Here is a 24,879-nt window from a genome sequence, read left to right on the forward strand (position 1 = left end):
TCTCTATCGGACTACTTTCACCTGACGAATCTCCACCTACATTCCTGACCATCTGTGCTTAATTGATCTCATTACCTGACATAATGAATTACTTACATCACACAAGCATGAAAATGGAAAAGTGGGAAGAGAGAAAAAGTTATAAAGGCTAAATAACACTAACCCTCCTGCACACTACACAAAAAAACCATAAGTCAATGTCTCCAACGCCGTATTTCGTGCTAAGAAACACAGAAGACACGCAAAGGATCAATGTCACAGAAGTACACTTATATTTAGACAAAAGATTCCCTGCTGATACAGCATTACATTAGTATATTGCATGGACTATTACAGCAGATCTGGGAAATGACATTTAACTTTACTGCACTAACTGACCAGTGTCAAAGTGTAATGCCGATACGATAAGTTGCCTCCACTGTATTATATCAACACTAGATGCATTCCTTGAGATAATCTAAATAAGTCTCCCTCGTGATCTAGTACCCATTAACAGACTATCGTGTCAGTTTTACAAGTTGCTTCCACTGTAAACATGTAACACTATTTGCATGAAATTCTGCATTGCCAGTCAGTTACGCTAGCGCCAGAAATCGCAGTGCTGCGATGCCTTACGTTCTTGACTGCTCATTGGCGTGAGCGGATCAGCACTGCCATCTGCTGGCCGGTAGGCGAAATGCAGCAATGGTGTGGTTGTAGTTGCTCGCGTTGCTCATAGGTGCTGCCTATGTCGCAGATGATGCAGCATGCATTAGTAGAATAACTCTCCAACACAGGATCTTTGCACTGCACTCCATAACAGAAAACTAGAATAGCTGCAACTTGAATTCCTTGGTCCGTAGCGCACACAGTCTGTCTGACGTCACACAACAATCCAAAATACGCTGTTTGTAAACGTTATTCATTGTTTCCGTTTTCTAGTAAATCGGCACCTCATCACCGAAGATTACAAGTCCTGGAAACGTACATCACAATGTCACACGCCCAGGAGGAAAGGGGGTCGATATGCAATACTTATAAAAGTTAGCCATTAGCACTCGAGACTATGCAACACTTCCTAGACACAAGAACAGGGCTGGATATTTAACGACCGTGTGCCTAATTCCATGTACCTGGTCCTTCCCACGGCAGTTGATTTGCTGCTCTCTGCATTACCTGCTATGATGTGTTCTGTTATAGCTATTGTCTAGCAGGGAGAGGAGCCATTTACTCCAACAATACCAAGTTGGTGTGGCAGAATTCACTGTATTCTGTTAAACATTCGCACAGGATGGCACAGCACTGTTCACAATTAACATCATTCCACAATGGACGTGATCAATATTAGTCCTCAAAATACATGTTCGTTGTAAAGTACAAGGCTGCTGTCTTATTGGTGGCATCCAAAGCAGAAACACGGTGCATAGAACGCATAATAATCACTGTTCAACGGATGTTTTATCAGTCGACGATTGGCACAGTTATTCCAACAGTATTAAACAATTCAGTAACGTATAACACGAGCGTACGCCTGACCGAACTGCGACGCGAATACTCCATAAAATTTCGGGTACGATATGCGAACGAGAAAGTGCCTGCCCTCGTGATATTGAGGAAGTCAAAACGATATGTGTTACTTTCACTTAGAACTTGCAATTAGGATCATACAGATCCCCATTATTTTTCTGTAACCGTCGCGACGCGGTTGACTGTTGTTCTCCCGACACGACACACGAAACCGAGAAACATCAACATGTGTATAAACAATGATACTGCTTCGTGAACACTGACATTAAACGCAAAACTTGTGTAGCAAACATTTTCAATTACTTATAATTATAATGTTTGTTACGAAATGGCCGGCCGAAATGGCCGTGCGGTTAAAGGCGCTGCAGTGTGGAACCGCAAGACCGCTACGGTCGCAGGTTCGAATCCTGCCTCGGGCATGGATGTTTGTGATGTCCTTAGGTTAGTTAGGTTTAACTAGTTCTAAGTTCTAGGGGACTAATGACCTCAGCAGTTGAGTCCCATAGTGCTCAGAGCCATTTGAACCATTTTGTTACGAAATGTGCTGCAGCCATGGCGTCAACACAACACTCCGCCCACGCTCCACGAAAACTACGCCACGACTGTTACCCTGCGCTCGGCAGAGAGGCGACTATCGATAGTCAACGAAACGATTCTATGCTTACAGTCTTCAACTAAATGAAACCACTAATTCATCACGAAGGGTCAAAATACTCATTTTAGTCTCAAAAATTCATCTACACGCTCCGAAACAATGCACTCAATATCATCAGTGTCGCCTTTAAGTTCCACGCCTTCAGCGACGTTGAGAGCAATTGTTTTCAAGGGTTTCGGTTCCCAGAAACGACACGGCTGACGAATGCGCGAGCTTCAGCACTAGATTAGCTCAAGAAGCTCAATGCGTATTTTTTGCTCTCGTCTGTCCTCTTCATTGACACTAATAGAGGCAGAGATTATCCAAATTATCATTCTCATGCTCATCCTCCAATGCTGCATTGTTTGTAAATTGGGACGCCGGCCGGAGTGGCCGAGCGGTTTCAGGCGCTACAGTCTGGAACCGCGCGACCGCTACGGTCGCAGGTTCGAATACTACCTCGGGCATGGATGTCTGTGATGTCCTTAGGTTAGTTAGGTTTAAGTAGTTCTATGTTCTAGGGGACTGATGACCTTAGAAGTTAAGTCCCATAGTGCTCAGAGCCATTTGAGCCATAAATTGGGACACGGATATAGTCAACGGGAAACGTTTGTTCCCTCCAACTGCCCTGCTATAAATATAATCAGTTACTTGTTGCGTGTTCGTCTTAGCTACTGATAGGCAATGATTTCACCAATTACTCAATATTCACTTTGCATTGAAATGTTTCGAGAATGCCTATGTCTCAAATTCAACAGAATCAGTAGGAACATACCACAAAAGGGAAGCTGATGAATAAATTAATACTGCGTTACTGTAATGAAATATGAATGAATTATATAGCTTCTGACAGTCTTAATCAGGATAGTAAGATATTTAGAACTGAAAAAGGAGTGAGATAAGTAGGCAGTTTTAAGATCTTTCAGCTGGGGAAAGAATCAGGTACTATTCGTAATGGCATATACCTGAAATTTTTTGTTTTGGTGTTGCCATTGTCCGCATTTCCACTAGTGCAGGCATGTCTGACAAAAGCTGGAAGAGAGTCACAGAGTAAATCTGAAACTAGGCTGGTAGTTCAGTCCAACTTGAGTGCAACATCTAGCTAACAACTTGTTGAAAGACTGGCTATAAATTTTAACAGCGAACTCGTAGAAGCAGTTTATGTGTGTTAATTATTATTATTGTAATCACAGATTTAAGATATTTCTTTGCTATTTATAATGTTTGTTACGAAATAAATTTCGGGTGAGCAGCCTGGTATGAGTGTGCGTACGACACAATATTGGCAATCGACCACGTTGCCATCATAAGGGCGCTGATGTAATGACCGGCGGTGGGTCGGCGCCAGGTATATGTAGGACAATTCCCCTCCCGCTCCTCCCTCAGGCCTACTGGGTGACAGCGCATACCGCAAGATTGACACCGATCCTACCAAGAGGGTCGAGAGGAAGACTCTGGCGCTTCTCAAGGATTCTGGCTTCCCTGACGAGGTTACCAAGAAGCTACGCCCGAGGGCTGCTGTTCCTCCTAGAATTTACGGACTGCCGAAGGTGTACAAGGAATCGATTCCATTACGTCCCATTGTCAGCAATATTAATGTCCCAACGTATCTTCTTGCCAAGCACCTCAAATAACTGCTTAGCCCTTACGTTGGGAGATGTACACACCATATCCGTAACTCCGTAGATTTCCTGGGACGCATCAGAAACCTTGTGCTTAAGGAATCTGATCTTCGACGTGGTATCTCTATTCACTAAAGTTCCGTTACAAGAATCCTATGAACTCACCAACCAAAAATTTGACGAAGAGACCACCAACCTTTTCAGACATCTTCTGACATCTACTTACTTCTTATTTGACGGTGAATACTACGAGCAGACAGAAGGAGTAGCCATGGGGAGTCCACTCTCACCCGTTGTCGCAAATATGTACATGGAACATTTCGAAGAGGAAGCTCTTGAATCAGCACATCTAAAACCCATCTGTTTCTTTAGATACGTGGACGATACCTTCGTTATCTGGCCACATGGAAGAGATAAACTGGCAGACTTCCTCACACATCAGCTTCAGACACGTGAGAATTAAGTTCACCATGGAGATCGAAACGGATGGAATGCTACCTTTCCTAGATGTTTTGATTAGAAGATGAGCTGGGCCACAGCGTGTACAGGAAGAAGAGGCACACTGATTTCTACCTACATGCGGATAGCTGCCACCACCCGACACAAAAGAATGGCGTGCTCAAAACGCTTGTAGACAGAGCGCACACCATATCCGACAGGGACAATCTCCAACAAGAATTGGACCATCTGAAGACCGTGTTTCGGAGGAACGGTTACAAGGAAGGGCAAATTCAGAAGGCTGTACATCCCACACCTGCAGCACCGGCGGAAACTGAGGATGAACCTTAGGAGGAGGCGGCCTTGGCTATTATTCCGTTTTGTGGGGCCTTAGCCGGAAAATTGGACGCAGTTTACGTAAACACCAAGTGAAAACCATCTTCCGTCCTCCAAGCAAAACCAAGAACCTTCTTGGTGGTGACAAGGACAACCTTGGTCTACGTAAATCAGGGGTTTATCAGATACCTTGCCAATGCGGGAGTATATACATAGGCCAGTCAATTCGTACCACTGAGGACCGATGCCGAGAACATCAACGGCACACTAGACTGCAACAGCCCAGTAAGTCGGCAATCGCTGAGCATTGCCTGTCGGAAATCCACAGCATGGATTATGTCCAAACCAAAGTCCTGACACAGGCTTCCAAATACTGGGACTGTGTCATCAAAGAAGCCATAGAGATCAGAGTAATGGAGCCACAACTGAATCATGACAGCGGTTACATCGTTAGCAAGGCGTGGGAACCCGCAGTCACCCTGATTAAGAAGAAAAAGGATTTTTCCCAGAGTGTACTGACTTCGGGGGAGGGAAGACTAACGAGAGCGGTGCAGGCAGACTCTCCTGAACGAGAAGACCCAGGACACAGCACCCAGACGGCGGGAGAACGGAAACTGCACCTGGACCGCGATCGGGGCGTGGACTGCACCGATTCATAGGAAACGCCTGAGAGTGGAGCGGGAGGGGGATTGTCCTATACATACCTTGCACCAGCCCACCGCTGCTCAGTACATCAGCGCACCTGATGATTACAAAGTGGTCGATTGCCGAAATATTGTGTCCTATGCACACTCATACCAGGCTGTTCACCCGAGATTTATTTCGTCATAAAATACGCCTGGAGAAACTGAAGAACCACATCATAATGTTCGTTAATTTTTCGTGAAGAAATCGGCTAAATCGATCAAAAAGATTGCCTTATCATTCCGTTGAGGCATATGGTCGACTTACTAACAAAGGTTTGAGAAGAATGGTTTATTACTGTGGCAGTGTTATGTAGCACTATGTAACAAAGATTAACTTTTTGTTCATCTTTATGTTTCAACTGACGGTTCCCTAACTGTATTACTTTTATTTTATCTATATATCTATGTTTACGGAAGTAAAGGTGTGCAGGACTATCTTTGCACATACTTTTACCCTCTTCAAAACTTTCTGGAGGTGGTTGCAGACACTTAATTTAGTGATGTCGCTCCACTGCGATTTGTAACAAATCGCCATATGTTCCCTACTTGACTCTGCCGGCTGACAGCCGACTCTTCGAATGCACGTCTGTTGTTTACAATTGTTAGTTCAAGCTGCCAGGAATAAAACCAGACTCGGAACTTCGTGGAAGGGCGGTATATTCTTGGCGCTCGTTTAGACAAATTCAAAGACAACATGGGAGCGTACACGGAAGAGTAAGGGGATTACTAACCACAAGATATACTGAATTTTGAACATATATATATCAAGGACAGAATGACGAAAACATGATGGGAGACTACATCTGGGAGTTGGATCGCGAAAGTGCTAAGCCTCGAAAAGCTACTCACCTGTAATGCACACGCTCCGCACTTAATAGCTCGTATAGATCAAATTTAATATGAATTCTGTTTTTTAACTTACATTGTGAAACAGAAAATGTAACTTGCGAATTTTACTGACTTGAGATACGTAACTTTCAAAATATTACTGGAAGATTCATAAAAACAAAGTCTGAGGTGAATAATTCGTATTTTCCACACTTCTGAGACGAAAGAAGTAAGAAAGTTCCATTTCCAGCTCAAGGAGAAAAACGCTATTAAGTAGTGTGATCATTCTTTTCCTAACTAGTGACGGGAAGTAATAGGGTGATGAGAAATCGCTCATGACAAAAAGCTGTTTCATCATGCTCGCAGAAATCAGACCACAAAATTTAAAAACCAAAATCAAGGTCATATAAATAACACAAAACAAATATAATAGAATGACATAACTCTACGTATTAAGTGCGGAAACCGGCAGTTGCCGTACGGTTTCAAGAATCATCTTTACTCCTTTTGTGGTATCTACAGAATAACAGAGGCTTGTTTTACACGGAGGTTTTAGTTAAATAAAACTCATTGCTGTAAGAGAACTGAAATTTCTAAGGGTAACGGTATTTTCTGTATGTATTTGAATAAAAAGTCAGATTTTCCAGCCAGAACTAAGGCTGAAGTCTATATTGAAATTTTCGTTGCTCTCAGGACACATAAACGAACTTCCACAGTATATTACGACCAACTTCAGTGACAAGTCACATTTTGCAAACAAATGTTAGTTAGGATACGATTCTCATTAACGATAACCTAATATAAAGCTGGAATCACTCTATTAGTTTTTTTCTGAGAACACTGCTCAAGTTATTACATAATAAATTTTTAACTCTGCTTTATTTTTATTTAATTTTTGTTCCGCACCGTTATGTTACTAACAGGGTGCCAAATTTTTCTTTTGCAAAAATTGCACGTGGTAAACTGGAAAAACATAATTACTAACTGTTAGCCAGAGGTGTTCTCCAAGGAAACGGGATGCTGTCAAATGCGACTGCTTCCTGGAACTTAGGATTCTCCTATGGAAAAAACCATTAACTCAATAAGTGTTCTGTGAACTACAGAACGAGTACTCTCAGCATTTCATTCCATTACATACGTAAAAGAACGCATCAAGATAATTTATAGAACTTGAGAGTGACAGGGGAGATGAAAAACGCTCGTATTTCATTTCACACGAACAAACAAAGAAGAATCGGTAGTTTGGTGGCAAGTTGCAAGTAAAAACTCTTGGAAGTCGGTTCGTATTTCGTGTAATAAAGAAATAATAGTACGTGTCCAAAATTTGCTTCAAAAGAGGTTAATTTCTACATTTGTTCGGTTTGTTGCTAACACTATCTATGCCACATTACTATTAATAGAGTAGCCAGCTTCCTACTGTTCCCACAGTAGCAAAGTAATCCTCTTTTCCAAAGTCTTTCCCCAGAAAACCCAAATCTTTTCCACCTGGCTAAGATATGGCCTTGTCTTGAAGACCTTTGTGACATGATCGCTAATGATGTCCATTTAAAAGTTAAAGATGAATAAAAGGAATAGGAATAAAACTCACTTTCTTAAGCTTCATTCCTTATTTGTTTCCTAATATTTGCTCTCCCACATCTCTCACGTGACTACTACGTAACAGCAGTGCTGTCCTCTTCTATACTTCCTATGAAAACGTCACTTTAGTACAGATAGCCAACTGGCTCTTTGCAACACTTACTTTTATTGATGATTCTCACTTGTGAATCTGTCACAAATCACTGTTTCCCACTCAACTGCCTTCCCCCAATGAAGCCGTCTGTGACAAGAGCAGCAGTGCACACCAGAACTAACTACGGCAGCTTAAAAACGTAGAGTTCATGTTTGTTTAGAAACAACCACGAACACTGGGTTAATTAATGAAAGAAGATTTTATAAACGACAGCGAACATTTAAATTAAACATAAGTTGCGTGTATAGTTGTTTAGCAACAAGATAAATACAGCGTAGTTACGTAGAAATTCATCAACCTCTGAACGACAAAAGAAAATATAATTCAGATATTAAAATTCTAAATTATCCACCTATTCAGGGTATTATGTGTGCGCTAAAAACGAAGTCTCTTTTAGTGTTATACTTAGTAATTATGAAAAATAGTTTGAATTGTGCAAAATTAAATGAAGACGCGGCCACTCAGTCGGAGATAGTTTCCTTAAGAGAAGGTATCGAAATGTCCTGACGACGAAAAATTCAATGTTTTTGCTTGGAGTGAAGGTGCTGCTACGTTCTTGAAGTTATTCCTAAAAAGTGATTTTAAATACTATGGTCACTGCTGCACACAAACTGCCAACAAGTATTATTGTGGTATTGTGATGAGGCGCATATGTCCAAGAATTTAACAAATTTAAATTACTACAAATGAGGAGTAAAACCAATTTTGACGGTTGGTAAGGCTGACTATTTGTGTATTCTGTGTACTTTTAATCTGTACCCAACAACACCAGTCGCTACAACAAGAAATCACTACCACAGCTGTACAATCAATTATTGTACGTTGCAATCCACGTATAAAGTGATCCATTAAATCGCTTTTCTCTCTGTTGATAACTGTTCCTACATTGTAAATGGTGGGCTTCATATCTAGATAATAATATTGCGCGGGAATTCTTGAAGTGACCTAATTTTTTACTAGGTCAATATACATGCTTCAACGAAGAATATTTGATCATAAGTATGTCATAAACAGCAAACCCTCGAGAAAGGAAAATGAAATACAATATTTTTGGTTTAGCAATTAATATTTGTAATTTCCCCTTTTTAGTATTTCATAATTATACATTGTCATATGTTTCAGTTTTATTCTTGGGGCTTCCGGAATTTACTGAACTGGATTGTGAACGAATATCCCGGCTATCGTATTATTGTGACTGAAAACGGAATCGGAAACACCGGTGGACTAAATGACACAGATAGGATACAATATTACACGGTAAGTGCCTCACAACGTCCTATTGCTAAGATTCTCTTGGCACTTATTAGACTCTATTCCTGACGTGTCTTGTATAAAGAAGAAACCAAACATCAATTTCAGGATTATCTAACAGCTCTCCGGCAAGCCGTGAATATTGATGGAGTGCCAGTAATTGGTTACACTGCATGGAGTCTCATGGACAACCTAGAATGGACATCCGGATTCACGTAAGTCATTCTCAATTATGGAACATTTTTAAATTCCCACGTTAATCGAAGTGAGGTAGTTTTGCACTCTCATTACACTTTCTTTCATGAGCAACGCAATTATACATATCACTTAATCTCTTCAGAAACCGGCCAGCGTAGCCGAGAGCGCTAACGCCCTGCTTCCTGGACTCGGATAGGCGAGCCGGCACCGGATTGAATCCGCCCGGCGGACTAACGACGATGGCCGGTGTGCCAGGCAGCCTGGATGTGGTTTTTAGGCGGTTTTCCACATTCAACTAGGTGAATACCGGGCTGGTCATCACGTTCCGCCTCAGTTACACGACTCGCAGACTTTTTAAACACGTTCGTACCCTTCCATGGATTACACTAGACGCAGACTGTTGGGTACACGCAAAATCCGGTTAACCATAACAGCAGACCCCACAAGTCGGGATTAATGCTTGGAAAAAGAAAGAGTTAATCTCTTCCAAAACTGTGTTTACGGTTGATTTCTGAAGTAAGGGATATTTTTTATTAAGCAGCGAATAAGCGTTCCAAAGTGCTATTTACAGTAAAGTAAGCTCACCGGACAAAAATTGGTAATCATTTAAAAGCGTGAAGTTACGCTCCTGGAATTTAACACCTAGATTTGCTTTGGAAGTGAATCCACAATGTCGTGCAGGTACGTCGCATCAAAGTCGAATAAATCACGCAGTGCCACCAAATTGCGGCGGTTCAGACGTCAAGATTTTACCCGCTGTTCCAACTTGGGCCACATATTTTCTGTGGAGTTCAAATCACGTGAGTTTCTATTTCAGTTGAGATGAAATGTAGTGGGGGAGTGTTGAGGAACCCAGACACATGCTTTGCCAATCCGTTGAACTTAGCTGTTGGCGTAGTTACCTGCCTTTCTGAGTAATGGCGTCTGACCAGGTGAGCGACTCCAAATGTTCATTGCATACAATTCTAACGCTAACAGGTAGGGATGGACCTTCATTCACTACCTGCAGCTGTTCCTGTCGGCTTTGGAAGCAATTTTGATTCACAAGCCGTGAAACGAATCTGACGTCGTGTTTCGTTGCCACGTCGGCCACAGCACAGCACGTACACACGTAGAACAGTCTGCCGCGAAACACCAAGAAATCCAGCAACTTCACACCCCCTTTGGCAATGGGCAAGGCCAAACACGAGTTCCATTTCTACTAGTCTTATTATGTCTTTACAATAACCGCTACTTCCTTATGCTCACGTGTTTTCAGTGCACCAGCGATTGAGCTCGTGTCACTGTCGCTGTCCTGTATGTAAGGTCTTGATGATCAATTTGTGCGTGAGCATCGGGTTGACAAATTTTTTATCCGGCGAGCTTACGTTTCGCTTAATGGGATGTTGCCGGGTTAATTCATTTCAAAAAATGGTCTATGAATCTAGTTCCTTGGTATTTATATGAACATACGCTTCTAAACGACTGTTTTGAGAGCACTAAAGAGAAAGTGTGGAACTATACTCTGCAGACCTGTGGAGCATCTGCACTGTTCAATATGAAATTGCGAAAAACTTATCGAAGGTAAATTATACTCAGCAGAGTTTCTCACTGGAAGGTTCACCTAATTACGTAACGTGAAGCTCGATGTAGTCATAGCAGAATTCAAGTAGACTGAAAGCACAAGTATCACAACTCAATCTTAAGTTTGCAATTATTTCATTCAGCTACGTAGCCGATGCTACGATGGTGTGTTGACTGGTAATGCTTCCCAAAATTTTAAGTGAACTATGTTAAACATGTTTAAGTAAAGCAAACGTCATTAACATCCGAAACCTGAATTTCTGTTTTCGGCATATTCACCCAGGCGGCAAAGTGGTATCTCCCAGCAAGAGACCGGTTTGTTGATGCCCTGTCAGTACAGCCTGTTTGACTTCGTAGACGCAGCCACAACTTCACCTGTGCTTCATCATTATCAAAGCGAAGCCCTCGAATAGACTCTTTAAGTTCTGGAAACAGATGATAATCGGATGGGTCCAAGTAACTACTCTGTGGAGGGTGATCGGCGTCAGTGAACCCATGCGGTCGAATTGTTGCAGATGTCGCTGCGCTTACGTGTGATATGACATTTTCATGCTGAAAAAGAGGGTGCTCTGTGTGTGGACGGAATTTTTGAATTCGAAACTCGCTTATAGTGCGCTGTTCCTCACTCACCAGCCTAGTTACGATGCACGTCGACATTTTACAGGCTACAAACTGTAGTCCCCTAGGGGAAGAGGATTGCAAATATGTTGACATGAAGAATGTTAATAAAATTATTCTTGTTGACAATGCCTTGAGAGTTTTCATATACAAGTGTTTGTTGGCATTACTTTCCAACACGCCCTCTTACTGTGCACTGGTTTTATGCTAGCAATTAGTCGGTTCGATTTCGGGTGGTAGAAAAATTTTCACCACCACCATTAGGTGGAGTCAGCAAAGGTTTCATCGTATGCGGAGAAAGAAAAGCATTCCCTATTTGGTGGCTGCATTATCTATCAACGTTTCCTATCGATCAATGGGATACCATTTATTATTCTTTTTCTTCCACGAACAAAGTTCTGCTTCAATTTGTAACTGTGTAAAATCTGAAAAAATCGTTTCCCTATCCTCAAAAAAGAAATCGTTTCTACTTCTACCACCATTGAACAACCTACCGTGGCATAATTGTGTGCGACCATCTTCCAACCTTGCTCTGTGACCTTACGATTCGTAAGGTTTCAATTTGCTCAATCATCTCGATGACAATGAATGAACCGTTTAGTACAGACCTATAACTTATACTTACTCAAACATTCCGAGATATTGCATCGTGGTCGAATTAATTACTAGGCGCAGCGCACTACGCTGCCATGTTATGCCCTTTTCCTTCAGATCAAACTATTAGCGTGTTTTTGCTGCCCCTGGAGCCTTTACACAGTCTCGTACTACCTGCTTGCAAATCATATTCCACAGCAGTGAACCGATCTGTTTCTCTCCTTCTGCAGTTGTCCGTTCAGTCGCTTTTCTACGATATTCTGACAGAGAAGCTAAAGACATACTTAAACAAGCTGATAATTTTAACAAGAAGGACAATGGCGTAACACGTAATGGTATCTGAATTTCGTTCCTAAAAGCTGTGAACCACTATTCCACCGTAGCAACCGGCAACACCCAAAGCGCAAAGTTCTCAAAACATATAACGTCACACCTTTGCGTGGGAGCACAGAAGTTTTACTGCCGTCAGTAGCGAGGTAGAGTGTGGGCAGCACATTGATGGAATCAACAACCCGCCCCGCGTGCCCTGTGCCCCTCCCTGGAAGATGTCTGCAGAGGGGCTCAAAATGGCTCTGAGTACTATGGGACTTAACTGCTGAGGTCATCAGTCCGCTATAACTTAGAACTACTTAAAACTAACTAACCTAACGACATCACAAACATCCATGCCCGAGGCAGGATTCGAATCTGCGCCCGTAGCGGTCGTGCGGTTCTAGACTGTAGTGCCTAGAACCGCTCGGTCACCTGCAGAGGGGGATGAAACGCTGATCCATGAAAGTCCCTTAACCACGGCATGAGAGCCCATAGTACTTTAATATGTGTGACATTTCGCACAACCTAAGTTTATATTTTACAGTCAGACGTATCTTCGCATTCCGCAAGGAAGTGCTTACGATAGCTGAAAGATGAATACAGACAAATCCTAAAAGAGTGTGTACTTGTCAAAACTACTACTTTGAGATAGAAATAAGGTTAAGATACGGTGAAAAGCCGAAATGAACATTTGAGTTAGTAGTGGTTACATTCAAAGACCAATCAATGTGAGTTCATGCTCATTCTTTTTACTTCTCAATAAGTTTTGTATTTCGTTTCTGCAAGGGTCCTAGGCTTATACTTCCAGCATAAACTTTCCTGTTATGAACTGCACGTCGATTTCCGTCGACTCTGTCAAGCAAGCAGAAACCTCTCACAGCGAAAGGACGCAGTTAAAGGTTGAAAACCAGTATCGCAGAGATACACTACGACAAATATTTGGAGTCGTGCTAGCCTCTAGCTTAGATAAATTTGAAGAACATCACTCTGATTCCTTTTGTTATCATGGAAAAACACAGTGGCGTCTTCGAAACTTCGACAAATAACTACTAGGTGATGCGAGGACTCTGATTTTCTTTGCGATTCCCACGTAACATAATCACAATTTTAACTGCACGCTGTCCTCCTTCAGAAACTGTTTGTACAAACATTGTAAGGATCTGGTAGTGCATTTTGGTGTTAAACAAGGATGCTTTTAGGTCTTCAGCAATATGAAAAATTCTCCAGTCCCTTCGCATTATTCCGCAAATGGTTTATGCAGTCAATCACTTTATTACAGGGTGTAACAAAATGAAATAGGTAAATTTTAAGGGGTTGTAGATGTTGTATTGAGGAATAAACTGACGTTAGAGGCACAGCCTGGATGATGGACCAATCTGGCGTTGTAGCTCGGCTTTGCTATGTCGGTACTGTTGTGGACTGAATATGAGGGGAAACGAACGCCATTATATTTCCCGAGGTCATGTAGCTTTACTGTATTTTTCGATGATGACGTCGCCGTATTGTGTTAAATATTAGCGAGATAAAAAATCCCTCATTCGTAATACCGGAGAACGGACAGGGTGGAGGGCTGAGGAGACTGGTCGCGAGAACATTGGCACTTTATACAAAAAGAAATCTAGGTCTATACGGAAAGAGAAATGGATGTGATATAGTTCTGTGGAGTGGGAATTAGTGAAGTGCGGTAGCATAAAGAACCGGACATAACGTCAGACGAGTATAGGCTTATCAACACAAATACAATTAAGAATAATAAGGTCTAACAATGAATAAGAAAATAAGAAACGCGTTTACTAGGATGAGCTGTATAGTGAACCCACTATCGCAGTCCACATCGACGTGAAGACAATATCTACCGCAGTAGTACAAGCATATGTGCGTACTAGCTTCCACACCGCTAAAGAAATCAAAAGAAAATATAATGAGGTGAGAGAACTTATTCAGTTAGTGGAGACGAAGATTCAATTGTCATGGGGCATTGGAATTTGGTAATGGGAAAAAATACACTGACTCTGGTAAGGAGTAAAAGGGAAAACCGCCTGGAAGAATTTTGCAGGAACCACTGCTTAATCATTGGAGATACTTGGTTTAAGAATTATGGATGGATGTTGTACACTTGGAAGACACGGAAGAGGTGTGGAAATACTCGAAGGTTTGAGACAGATGAAATGTGGTAAGACAGCGATTCCGAAACTGCCAAACGATTGTAGGGCAGAAGTGGATTTTGACCATAATTAACTACAAAGCCAAATTGAAGAAACTGTATGAAGTTACGGAATTGAGGAGATGAGACTTGGGTAAATTAAAAGAGATAATGGTTGTTGTGAATTTCAAACAGAGCATTAGGCAGAAAGATGAAATTGTGAAGCCAGCAGTCAAATAGACAAATAAATAAAGCCCAGTATATATCCCTCTATAACAGAGGAGATACTGCATTTCATCGACGAAAGGACGAAGTATACAAATGCAGCAAATAAGCAGGCAAAAAGGCAAACGAATAAATGAAGTATCGGTCTATCCTTTTACAAGCACGCTGCTATCGTTTTGCTTTTGTACCCAAACATGTTTCGCTACTCACTCTAAGCGAACAGTAAAACACACACACACACACACACACACACACACACACACAGAAAGAGACTGATAGACAGAGAGAGAGAGAGAATGAAAACAAACGGAACATTATCAAGTTCGTGGCGTCGAACCAAAAGAAAACAGTAAACAAACGACACCCGGAAGATCGTCAAGAATGCAAGTTTGGTGCAGTGAAACGTGTGTCAAAGTCACAGCATTATCGTGAAACCCAGTATTCACAAACGAGCCGGAAACAACGCTGAGTAAACACTGTTAAAATACGAAATATGGCGAATGACTAATAAAACACGCCGAATGCTTGCCCATACCGAAGCTTCACAAAATTTTCGCTGACGCCCACAGGTCCCAATAAATACACACAAACATCAAAACACGGGCAACACGCAAATAAAACCCAGCCACTGATCACGATAAGCCTCTTACAGCAATATTAAGGAGAAAGAGTGGTATATACCACGATTTTTAAAGGAATGTGTAGTTTGAATGTTGGATCATACATAAAAATTCGATGCAGACGATATCCTGACATCCCTAATGTTTGCACATGACATGGGTGCTAATTTAGTCCTGTGGTTTATTTAGGGTGGCAGCCACAGAACACACACAGTGTAAAGTAGAAGGTAAAGTACATATGTAATTTAAGGATAAAAAATTCGATGTTACATATTTACTAACATAAATATAAACCTTATATATTTCAGAAAAAATAAAAGGAAAAACCCATCTAGGATGCAACAACTGTGGTGAATTATGTTTTAGGATTAGGGGACCCATACTTAATTCATTATTACTCACTGAAAGCAACGGAACTGATCTCAAAATTCCAAAATGATAAAAATGAATACTGGCGTCCAAAAGATGAGATCGAATGGATGTGCAGAATGCTAAAGCAGCAAATTCTACAACAAAAATGCAGAGCTGTAGAAGCAACCATGATCCTGGGAAAGACAGATATGGGCTACAGGACAAAAAGAAAAGAAAGAAGAGTAGCTACCTGTCCTATGACTATCGTATGAATAGCTTCAATGACTGGCTATTACAAGGCAATGGAGGGCTGGCTAAATTGTAGAAGGAACATACGGTCGGACAACTCAAATGAAAATACCATGAATGAAAAGTTTGGAGAGATTCGAACCCATTTGGAGACATACCAGCAGTCGCTCTCCCCATGCTCTAGGGAGGGAGAAGGTGGAGGGCAAGGGTGGAATTGACAGTGGTAGTCAAAGTTCGCTCCATCGGATAACATAAGGTAGGTTGCAGATGAAGTTTCTAGTGGTTCTAGAGTGGTGGCACCAATAGCGATAGAAGCAGTAGATGTCAGTGGAGGTACAAGGCGGCATGTAAAAGCATACGAGGTGAATTGTATTCTTTTACTGTACCGTAGGCTTAGGTCGGTAGTTAATTAACTGTTGCTGTACAGAAGATCCACAATTACACCACGTACACACGTTATTATCCTCGTCTTTATTTCTGTCTATGCTTTCAGTAAAATAATGTATCGCTTTCATTCTCTGGATGTTAGGCAAAGGGCTTATTCTCATTGCTACCGAGCGCAGTTGAAATGAAGGTAGTTCGCGGCACAGCCCTCACAAAAAAGATCTCCGTGCATAACAAACGTAGTTAAAATTTTTTAAACCCAAAAATAGCCTGCTATAATCATCTTTCAGATTAAACATATTCCGCCACCGGCTTACACCATCTGCATCATTTTTTCTCATGAAGTGGTGACCAGCAGGCTTGCCCACAATAGCAAACCGGCAGACAAATTCTACTAGACTATATCTTGAAAGTTTCGGAAATGGATGAGACTTCGATTTAAATCAGTTACTTACACCGTACTCTTTCTTTAGGCATCGGATACGGTATATATCGGTAATCACCGACTGTCATGTACCATATTTCAGGCAGTCTCTACGTCTGTTGTAGTTGTAGCATCATGAGAAATACTGGCACTTTTGATTCAGGTACCTGTGATATCATGGTCATGGTCATGGTAATGACGGGTCAGTAGTTTTACTTCTGTCGGAGGTTACTGTAACACACATAAAGAATATTATTTCAGTTTAGTGAAATTCTTTGATGTGGACTGCTCACTTTGGATTAATCCATGTCTACATGAATGACAATATCCAGGGCGTATCAAAAAGAGTCATCCGGTTTAAAAGAATCATAACTACTATGTTATTTGAAATGTGCGCGTGAACAACGTACTGTTGGAAAGGTCAAACTCTCGAGTTTTACATGGTTCCCGCTAGGTAGCATCAGTGTGCACCCACTTCAGTTGTAGTAAAAAGGGTGTCGAGACAACAGAAAAAGTAGAAATCCGTTCGCCGTGCAGATCGACAGCTCAACACGTCCCCGATGTCCGTCCGGCGTGTGTTGCGTCGACGTTTACACATGAAACCATACAAAATTCAGCTGCTGCAAGCTCCTCGTGAAGGTGACAAACAACAATGTGTGGAATTCTGTAATTTCCTTCTTGGCAAGATGGAGGATTCAGTTTTTTTTCCATGCTTGGAGTTTAGTGATGAGGCAACATTCCTTTTCAATGGAAAGGTAAACCGTCATAATGTGAGAATAAGGGGTACGGAACCACCACATGAAGTTGTACAACATGAGAGGGACTGTCCAAAATTCAATGTGTTTTGTGCATTTTCACCGGAAAAGGTGTATAGTCTATTTTTCTTTGCTGAGGACAGTGTTACAGAAAACACATACCTCGATATTCTTGAGAGCTTTCTTTTCCCACAGTCGGAATTGATTCGAACGACTTTATTTACTAATAGGATATGGCACCACCACACTGGCATCTGAAAGTGCGGGAATTTTTAAATCAAAGGATAACCGAACGATGGATTGGTCACAACGATCTTACATTACTGGCCCCCAAGGTCACTGGACCTGACTATATGTGATTATACCTCGTGGGGATTTATAAAAGACTCTGTTTATGTGCCTCCATTACCAATAACAATGAATGAACTGAGACACAAATTAATGAGCAGGAGCTGTGGAAGCCGTAACGCAAGGCATGCTCGCTGCAGTGTGGGAACAATTTGAATACCTCATTGACATATGCAGTGCATCTCAAGAGGGCGTATTGAACACCTACGAAAAGTTATGAAAAAAACTTTTTAACTTTCCCATTCATCAAAAAACAACATTCACTGTATATGTTTATTAGTTTCAGAAATCTAGACTTGCCAACTTTGATGACTTTTTTGATTCATCATGTATATTTAGTACTGTCCCAGAACAGAATGATAACTTCATTACTTTGGATAATACTGAATTACAGTTAAACATCACTACACGTTTAACTATAGATTTGATACAGAGTTCTAACTAATGAATCTCAACTACGATGATCCTGCTATCAGACTCGGTTATCAAAGAGCAGTACGAGAGGCGCTGCGCTCTGACGTAACTAGACATCCAGCAGCGGCTGCATACGGAACCTCTTGTGACCGGGTCTCGTAGCGAGCGTCCTGAGCTTCTGGTTCCATAACGAGATACCAACGTTACTAGGGGACACAACAGAATTACAGAGATTGTCTGAAAGCGGGCATTGATTTAAATCAATTGGGAAAGTAGCAAATTTGTGCTGGACCGGGATTCGAACTCGATTCTTCTTTTTACTTTGCAGATGCGCTGATAGCTGCGTCATCCGGACACAGTGGTTATTGCAACTGCGTGGACTCCCCTAGCACATCTCCTCTCAAGCAGGAATTCTCAGCCGGCCGCAGTGGCCGAGCGGTTCTAGGCGCTTCAGTCTGGAACCACGCGATCGCTACGGTCGCAGGTTCGAATCGTACCTCGGGCATGGATGTGTGTGATGTGCTTAGTCTAGTTAGGTTTAAGTAGTTCTAAGTTATCGGGGACTGATGACCACAGATGTTAAGTCCCATAGCGCTCAGAGCCATTTTTGAACGAATTCTCAACCGTTCCATACAGAACTAATGGGTGCCCGTTGTGCATTGTCCTCATTACAGGGCACTCCTCCCCCTCTTCCCGTAAGAGTTCGAGCCTGGTATGCATCTGCTCTGAGGAGTTCACTGGCTGTCATCACCTCAGTTATATATTTTTGGTGTCTGTTCTTTCGGATACATCCGGAAGAACATTTTTTTTTGTTTTGTTTTGTTTCTGAGTCGTCAGTCTCCTGATTGGACCGATGCGGCCCACTACGAATTCCTCTCCCGTTCCAGCCTCTTCATCTCCGAGTAGCACTAGCAACCTACGTCCTCAATTGTTTGCTGGATGTATTCCAATTTCTGTCTTCAATTACAGTTTTTGCCTTCTATAGCTCTGTCTGGTACCGCGGAAGTCATTTTCTGATGTCTTAAGAGACGTTCTATCATCCTTTTCCACCTCCTTGTCAGTGTTTACACATATTCCTTTTCTCTCCGATACTGCGCAGAACCTCCTCATTCCATACCTTATCAATCTAACTAACATTCAACATTCTTTTGTAGCACCACATCTAAAATGCTTCGATTCCGTTCTGTTTCGGTTTTCCCACAGGCCATGTTTCACTGTGCTCCAAGCGTACATTCTCAGGAATTCCTTCCTCTGAAGAACAACACCACAGTTATATTTACTATGTGACACCACTCTTCGGGCGATACCACTTATTGATTTATGCTGCACGCTATAGCAATTCATCCACGCGAATTAAACTTATACAATACTAATGTAGTAGCTTAACAAATCATATATTCAGAACCTACTCCACAGACAGATATGACACTTGATTTACATAGTTGTACAGCATGTATCAACATAAGAGGAAGTCACAAATTGTTGATATAATATCTCTTTTCAGTCAGGAAAAGAGATTTTATCCTTATTTCGAGTTCCGAGGCCCCGATGTTCTGTGCTTTCATGATTGGTGTGGGAGAAGACTGCGTATGCTTCCACGTACATGTCTGCAATTGAGATTAGCATGTATCTTTCGACATTTGTTGCTCTGTCTACATGGAGCCCTTCAAAGAATACCTTTCGCTTCCCCATTCGTCAGTATATTGCATATATCAACATTGAAACCGGCCATTAATTACCCTGAAAACACTTATAACATACAGTAACCGTTGATTTTCGCAACGTATGTGTCAGTAGTATGTATTAGCTAATATCAATAGGATTCCAAAGATTTTAATATCTTGAGGGTAGCAGTTAGTATATGCCGCTCTTTATTTACAGTAGCTGCGCTTAAATATTTGATATTACTAAGAATGCATAATGTAGTTTTCCTTTTTTGTGCAGGAAGAAATTCGGATTGTACGAGGTGGACTTCAACAGTCCAAACCGAACGAGAACTCCGAAGGATTCGGCGACATTCATGGCGGATATCTTTCTTAGCAAACAGGTGCCTGAACTGAGCTGATGCTAAAGATACGTCGCCTACAGCTGCATTAACGTTCCATCTACCGTTATGTTTGACTATTGGAAATAAACATTATTCATTACTGATGATACAAATAACCCTTCTTTCAAGAATTGTTAAAGTAGTTGTTTAAACGATTGCTCTGTACTAGACAGTAATTATTTGTTTATCTGTTTGAAGTTTTATAACCATTCGAATTTTTATAACCACAGGACTTTCACCTAGTTTTTTTATGAATTTCTTGATAGACAGTCGCTCCTCTGTACAGCAAACCTTTGTGTTACAAAATTTATTTAAAATAATTAGACTAGTATCACGTTACTGTGTAATAGGTGAAAAAAATGCAGTAAACTGAAACTGTATACATAATCTTAGGCAATACCAGTAAGTACCTCAGAAAGACTGACATTGGAGATGCTCCGTATATTTGTTTACATGACTTCAGAAATACATTCTAAGCCAGAGGAATAAAAAAATAAAAACAAAAGCACCACGAAAGAATTGTTGAAATGGGACAGAAATCTGTGAATGTGGTGTACATGTGCAGACAAAAAAATGTCTGTGGCGTCTCCAGACACGTCTTCTCTTGTCGCCGGGGTGCAGTTCGAGGAGGGGTTCATCGCTGAAAACAATTTTACTCCAGTCAATGAGAATCCAGGCCGAAGAAATGTGTAGCGATGCACCGGACGGCAGTGGGATACCAGACTGATTGTCGCCCGTCATACGGACAGACGGGCACGAGTGATGGTCTGATATGCCATTTCTTTTCGTAGAAGAACCTCTTCGGTTGTGATCTTTTCGGCGCCCTTACAGAACAGCGGTGTTCAGATGATATTATGGGCCACGTTTCGTGGCCGTGCATGGCAAGCCATCCTGGGATTATATTACATCAAGATAAAGAAATTGAGAACGTTCGGCGTATTATGTGCAGGGCCCTCCAACCAGCTCGGGATTTTGACGATCTAACAGGCCATTTGAACAGGACTTTCCACGGTATCCCTCAGGCTGATATCTCTCGGTTGAGACAATCATTGCTAAGCCGAAAAACTGCTTGCATAAGGGCCAGAGGTGAACAAACCGCTATTGGCTTGCTCTGTTTGGGAAACTCTCATCATCCAATATTTTTTGAAATTCCAAACGTACCAAGATAAAATCAAAATGAAACAATTTATTTGCGAAAATACGGAAGTATTGTATACAAAGGGAACTGTTCAGTTCGCCTACCTATCTGTAATTGTGTAAATTTTGATATAGCTTAAATTTTTATGATAACGTCAAATTCTAATGTAGAGCACTACAAAACACGAAAAATGAAAAATGATAATTTTTAAACGCGATTTAGAATCGCATCAGATTACTCCAAAGTTATAAACGGCAGCGAAAACATAACAGCTTAAAATCGATTATAAGTAGATCAGCCAAACCATTGTGAATACCTCCTTAATCACGAGTTTATCCAGTTTTGGAACGAAACAGAGGAGCGATTCTGCATGGTATATATTGGGAATGTTCTCGACAGCTTTCCGGAAGTCTGTGACACCAGATTTCTAGGGTCCTCCCTGTGAATTACGGGTCGTTAGATTGTGTGCGTGGAGCTGGCGCCCGACACATCCCATATGCGTTCCGACGGGTGCAGATCAGGAGAATCTTGGGATAACATATCAGCATCTGTTCACTATCATATTCATCATAGTACTGTGTGGGTCTGGGCTTGTGACGTGAACAGTTACTCTGCTCGAACAGCACTGCACAAGGGTGTAATCAAATATTCGCTAGTACACCGACCCCCCAACTCCCACACGTCTGAGCTGCTCCATCTGCACCGACCATCATCAGCATTGGCGTCTAACTGAATTTTAGAGTAAAAAACAACTTTCTTTAAGCACTTTTATTTTTAAAATTATGAAAAAGGCTTACTGCTTTGCAGGCTTTTTATTAAATCACGAACAAATGAGTCAAGAAGACAGTTGGAGGCAGCTTATTTCTAACAATATTTTTGGTTAGAATGATGAAGACATTTTGAGGGAATCGCAAATAGTACTTACAGCTACAGTTCAGAAAAGAAAACTGACTATCCACAGTGCAGATAGACAATTGTTACAAAACATACGCATTCTGAACCGTTTCTGTCTCTTGTGACATTTGATTCATCCGCACCTAGAACACTTGTTTAAAACGTGTACACAATACATTGTAAGTTACGTGACTGCCGGAGTCCTTACTTCTGAAATGTCAGAAACTGGAAGACTTCAGACTGCTAATGGTTTGTATCTGACGACTGCCCCTACTGTTAGTAGCAACAACAACAATAATAATAATAATGGTACTTAATTTTAAGGTCTTCTACACTCTTCAGCAGTTTCCCTCTGTTCCCATTCGCCAGCTTTCACGACCATTGCAGTCTTCATCTTTCTGAACCCTCTTCCTCATCATTGTAACTATCCCGTTCTCCATGTAAATCTCGGTTGTCCACGCTTCCTCCTTCCTGGCGGTGACCTTTCCAGATTGCTTTAAGCCATTATCCTTGCTCCATTCGTCGTACATGGCCCCTACCATTGAAGATCCCTGTTCTCAGTTCCATGCAAGACTTGTTGTTCCTTATCAATTTTCTCCATAATTTCCTCATTTCCTCTTCGTTCTGTCCTGGATATCCTGACTGCCCTGCTTATTCCATCCGTCCCTACTGTCTGCAGTCTGCTTCTCACAACAACTTCGGAAATAACCACCGTGTCTGGCCTCTCAAAACACAGTGACCTGTCTCTAACATGTTAATGAAGAACAGAGCTATAAAAATATGTTTGCCTTCAAAGCAACTAAAAAAAAAAAAAACAGCAGCAGTAAACGTGCCTGAACATCCGCACTAAAGCGCCAAAGAAACAGGTATAGGCATACGTATACAAATACAGAGGCATGCAAACAGGCAGAATAGGAGATGCGGTCAGTAACGCTAATATAGGACAAGTATCTGACGCCATTCTTAGATCGGTTGCTGCTGCTGCAAATGGCAGGTTATCAAGATTTAGGTGAGTTTGAACTTATAGTCGGCGCACGAGCGATGAGACACAGCATCTCCGAGGTAGTGATGAAGTGGGGATTCTCCTGAACGACCATTTCACGAATGTACCGTGAGTATCAGGAATCCGGTAAAACATGAAATCTCCGACATCGCTGCAGCCGGAAAAACATCCTGCAAGAACGGGACCAACGAGGACTGTAGAGAATCGTTCAGCGTGACAAGTGCAATCCTCCTTCAAATTGCAGCAGATTTCAATGCTGTGTCATCAACAAGTGTCAGCGTGTAAACCGTTCAACGAAACATCATCGATATGGGATTTCGGAGCCGACGACCAACTCGTGTACCCTTGATGACTGCACGACACAAATTTTACGCCTCGCCCTGGGGCAGGCAACACCGACATTGGCCTGTTGATTGGAAACATGTGGCCTGGTCGGACGAGTCTCGTTTAAAACTAAATTGGATGGATGCATGTGTACGGTTATGGAGATTATCTCATGAATCCATGGATCCCGCATTTCAGCAGGGGACTGTTCAAGCTATGTGGGACGTGTGTAGTTGGAGTGGAACCCCTGATACGTCCAGATACGAATCTGACAGAAGAAACGTGTATAAGCATCCTGTCTGATCACCTGTTTCCATTCATGTACATTGTGCATACCGACGGGCTTCGGCAATTCCAGCAGGACAATGAATTGCTACAGAGTGGCATCAGGAACGCTCCTGAGTTTAAACTATTGCGCTGGCCACCAAACTCACCAGACATTAACATTATTGAGGGTATCTGGGATGCCTCGCAACGTGCTGTTCAGAAGAGGAGATCTCCGCCCCACCCCACCCCCACCCCTCGTGATCTTACTGATTTATGGACAGCCCTGCAGGAGTCTTGGTGTCAATTGCAGCCAGCACTACTGCAGACATTAATCGAGTCCATGCCACGTCGTGTTGCGGCACTTCTGCGTGCTCGTGGGGGCCCTACACGATATTAGGCAGGTGAACGAGTTTCTTTGGCTCTTCAGTGTATATGTTTAGAAACCCTGCACCAATAAGCGACAACATAAGTATACAAAACCTGACGGTACTTAGCCAATTGAAAATGCCGTTAGATAACTGTCTGACGGCACAATGTACCACTCACTATATAGATTTGAACAAAATGCTTTGAAACACCTTGAGACTATTAAAGAAGATCAAACGTTGGCGTCTATTAACAACAAAGTTTTAAAATGTTTACGTATCAAACTGTAAAGCTCACTCTTTAGTCGTTCGTGCTGTCCCTTCTGCTACGATGAAAATACCAAAGCAACAAGTTGTAATACAGCCAAATCGTCAAATGACAAGAGCTCTACTTGTTGCGTCAGCTGACCTTTAGATAAAACATACAGCACATTCAACAGAGCATGGACAACACGTAATCTCGACGGAGAATTAGCTAGGTTAGTAAACATAACACTCCCATGTCAATGCTCGGGTTGGACTGCAAATATAAGTCGAACTTCACTTGACTTGTAGATCACCCTGCGAAAATCTGCTTTAATGATATCACTGAACTTCAGTCCACGGTAGC

At 41.9% G+C, this 24,879-nt stretch overlaps 1 protein-coding gene across 1 annotated transcript in view; it reads left to right on the plus strand.

Moving 5' to 3' along the window:
- The window catches only part of LOC126412987 (myrosinase 1-like), an 80,371-nt gene extending 60,075 nt beyond the window's left edge, over positions 1 to 20,296 (plus strand). The window contains exons 9-12 of the mRNA XM_050082878.1: positions 922 to 1,022; positions 8,905 to 9,039; positions 9,142 to 9,248; positions 20,176 to 20,296. Coding sequence (XP_049938835.1) covers positions 922 to 1,022; positions 8,905 to 9,039; positions 9,142 to 9,248; positions 20,176 to 20,296 — 464 coding nt within the window. The remainder of the gene's footprint in view (positions 1 to 921; positions 1,023 to 8,904; positions 9,040 to 9,141; positions 9,249 to 20,175) is intronic.
- The last annotated feature ends 4,583 nt before the right edge of the window (positions 20,297 to 24,879 follow it).

This window comes from Schistocerca serialis, chromosome 7 (assembly GCF_023864345.2).
Source record: "Schistocerca serialis cubense isolate TAMUIC-IGC-003099 chromosome 7, iqSchSeri2.2, whole genome shotgun sequence".
NCBI lineage: Eukaryota > Metazoa > Arthropoda > Insecta > Orthoptera > Acrididae > Schistocerca > Schistocerca serialis.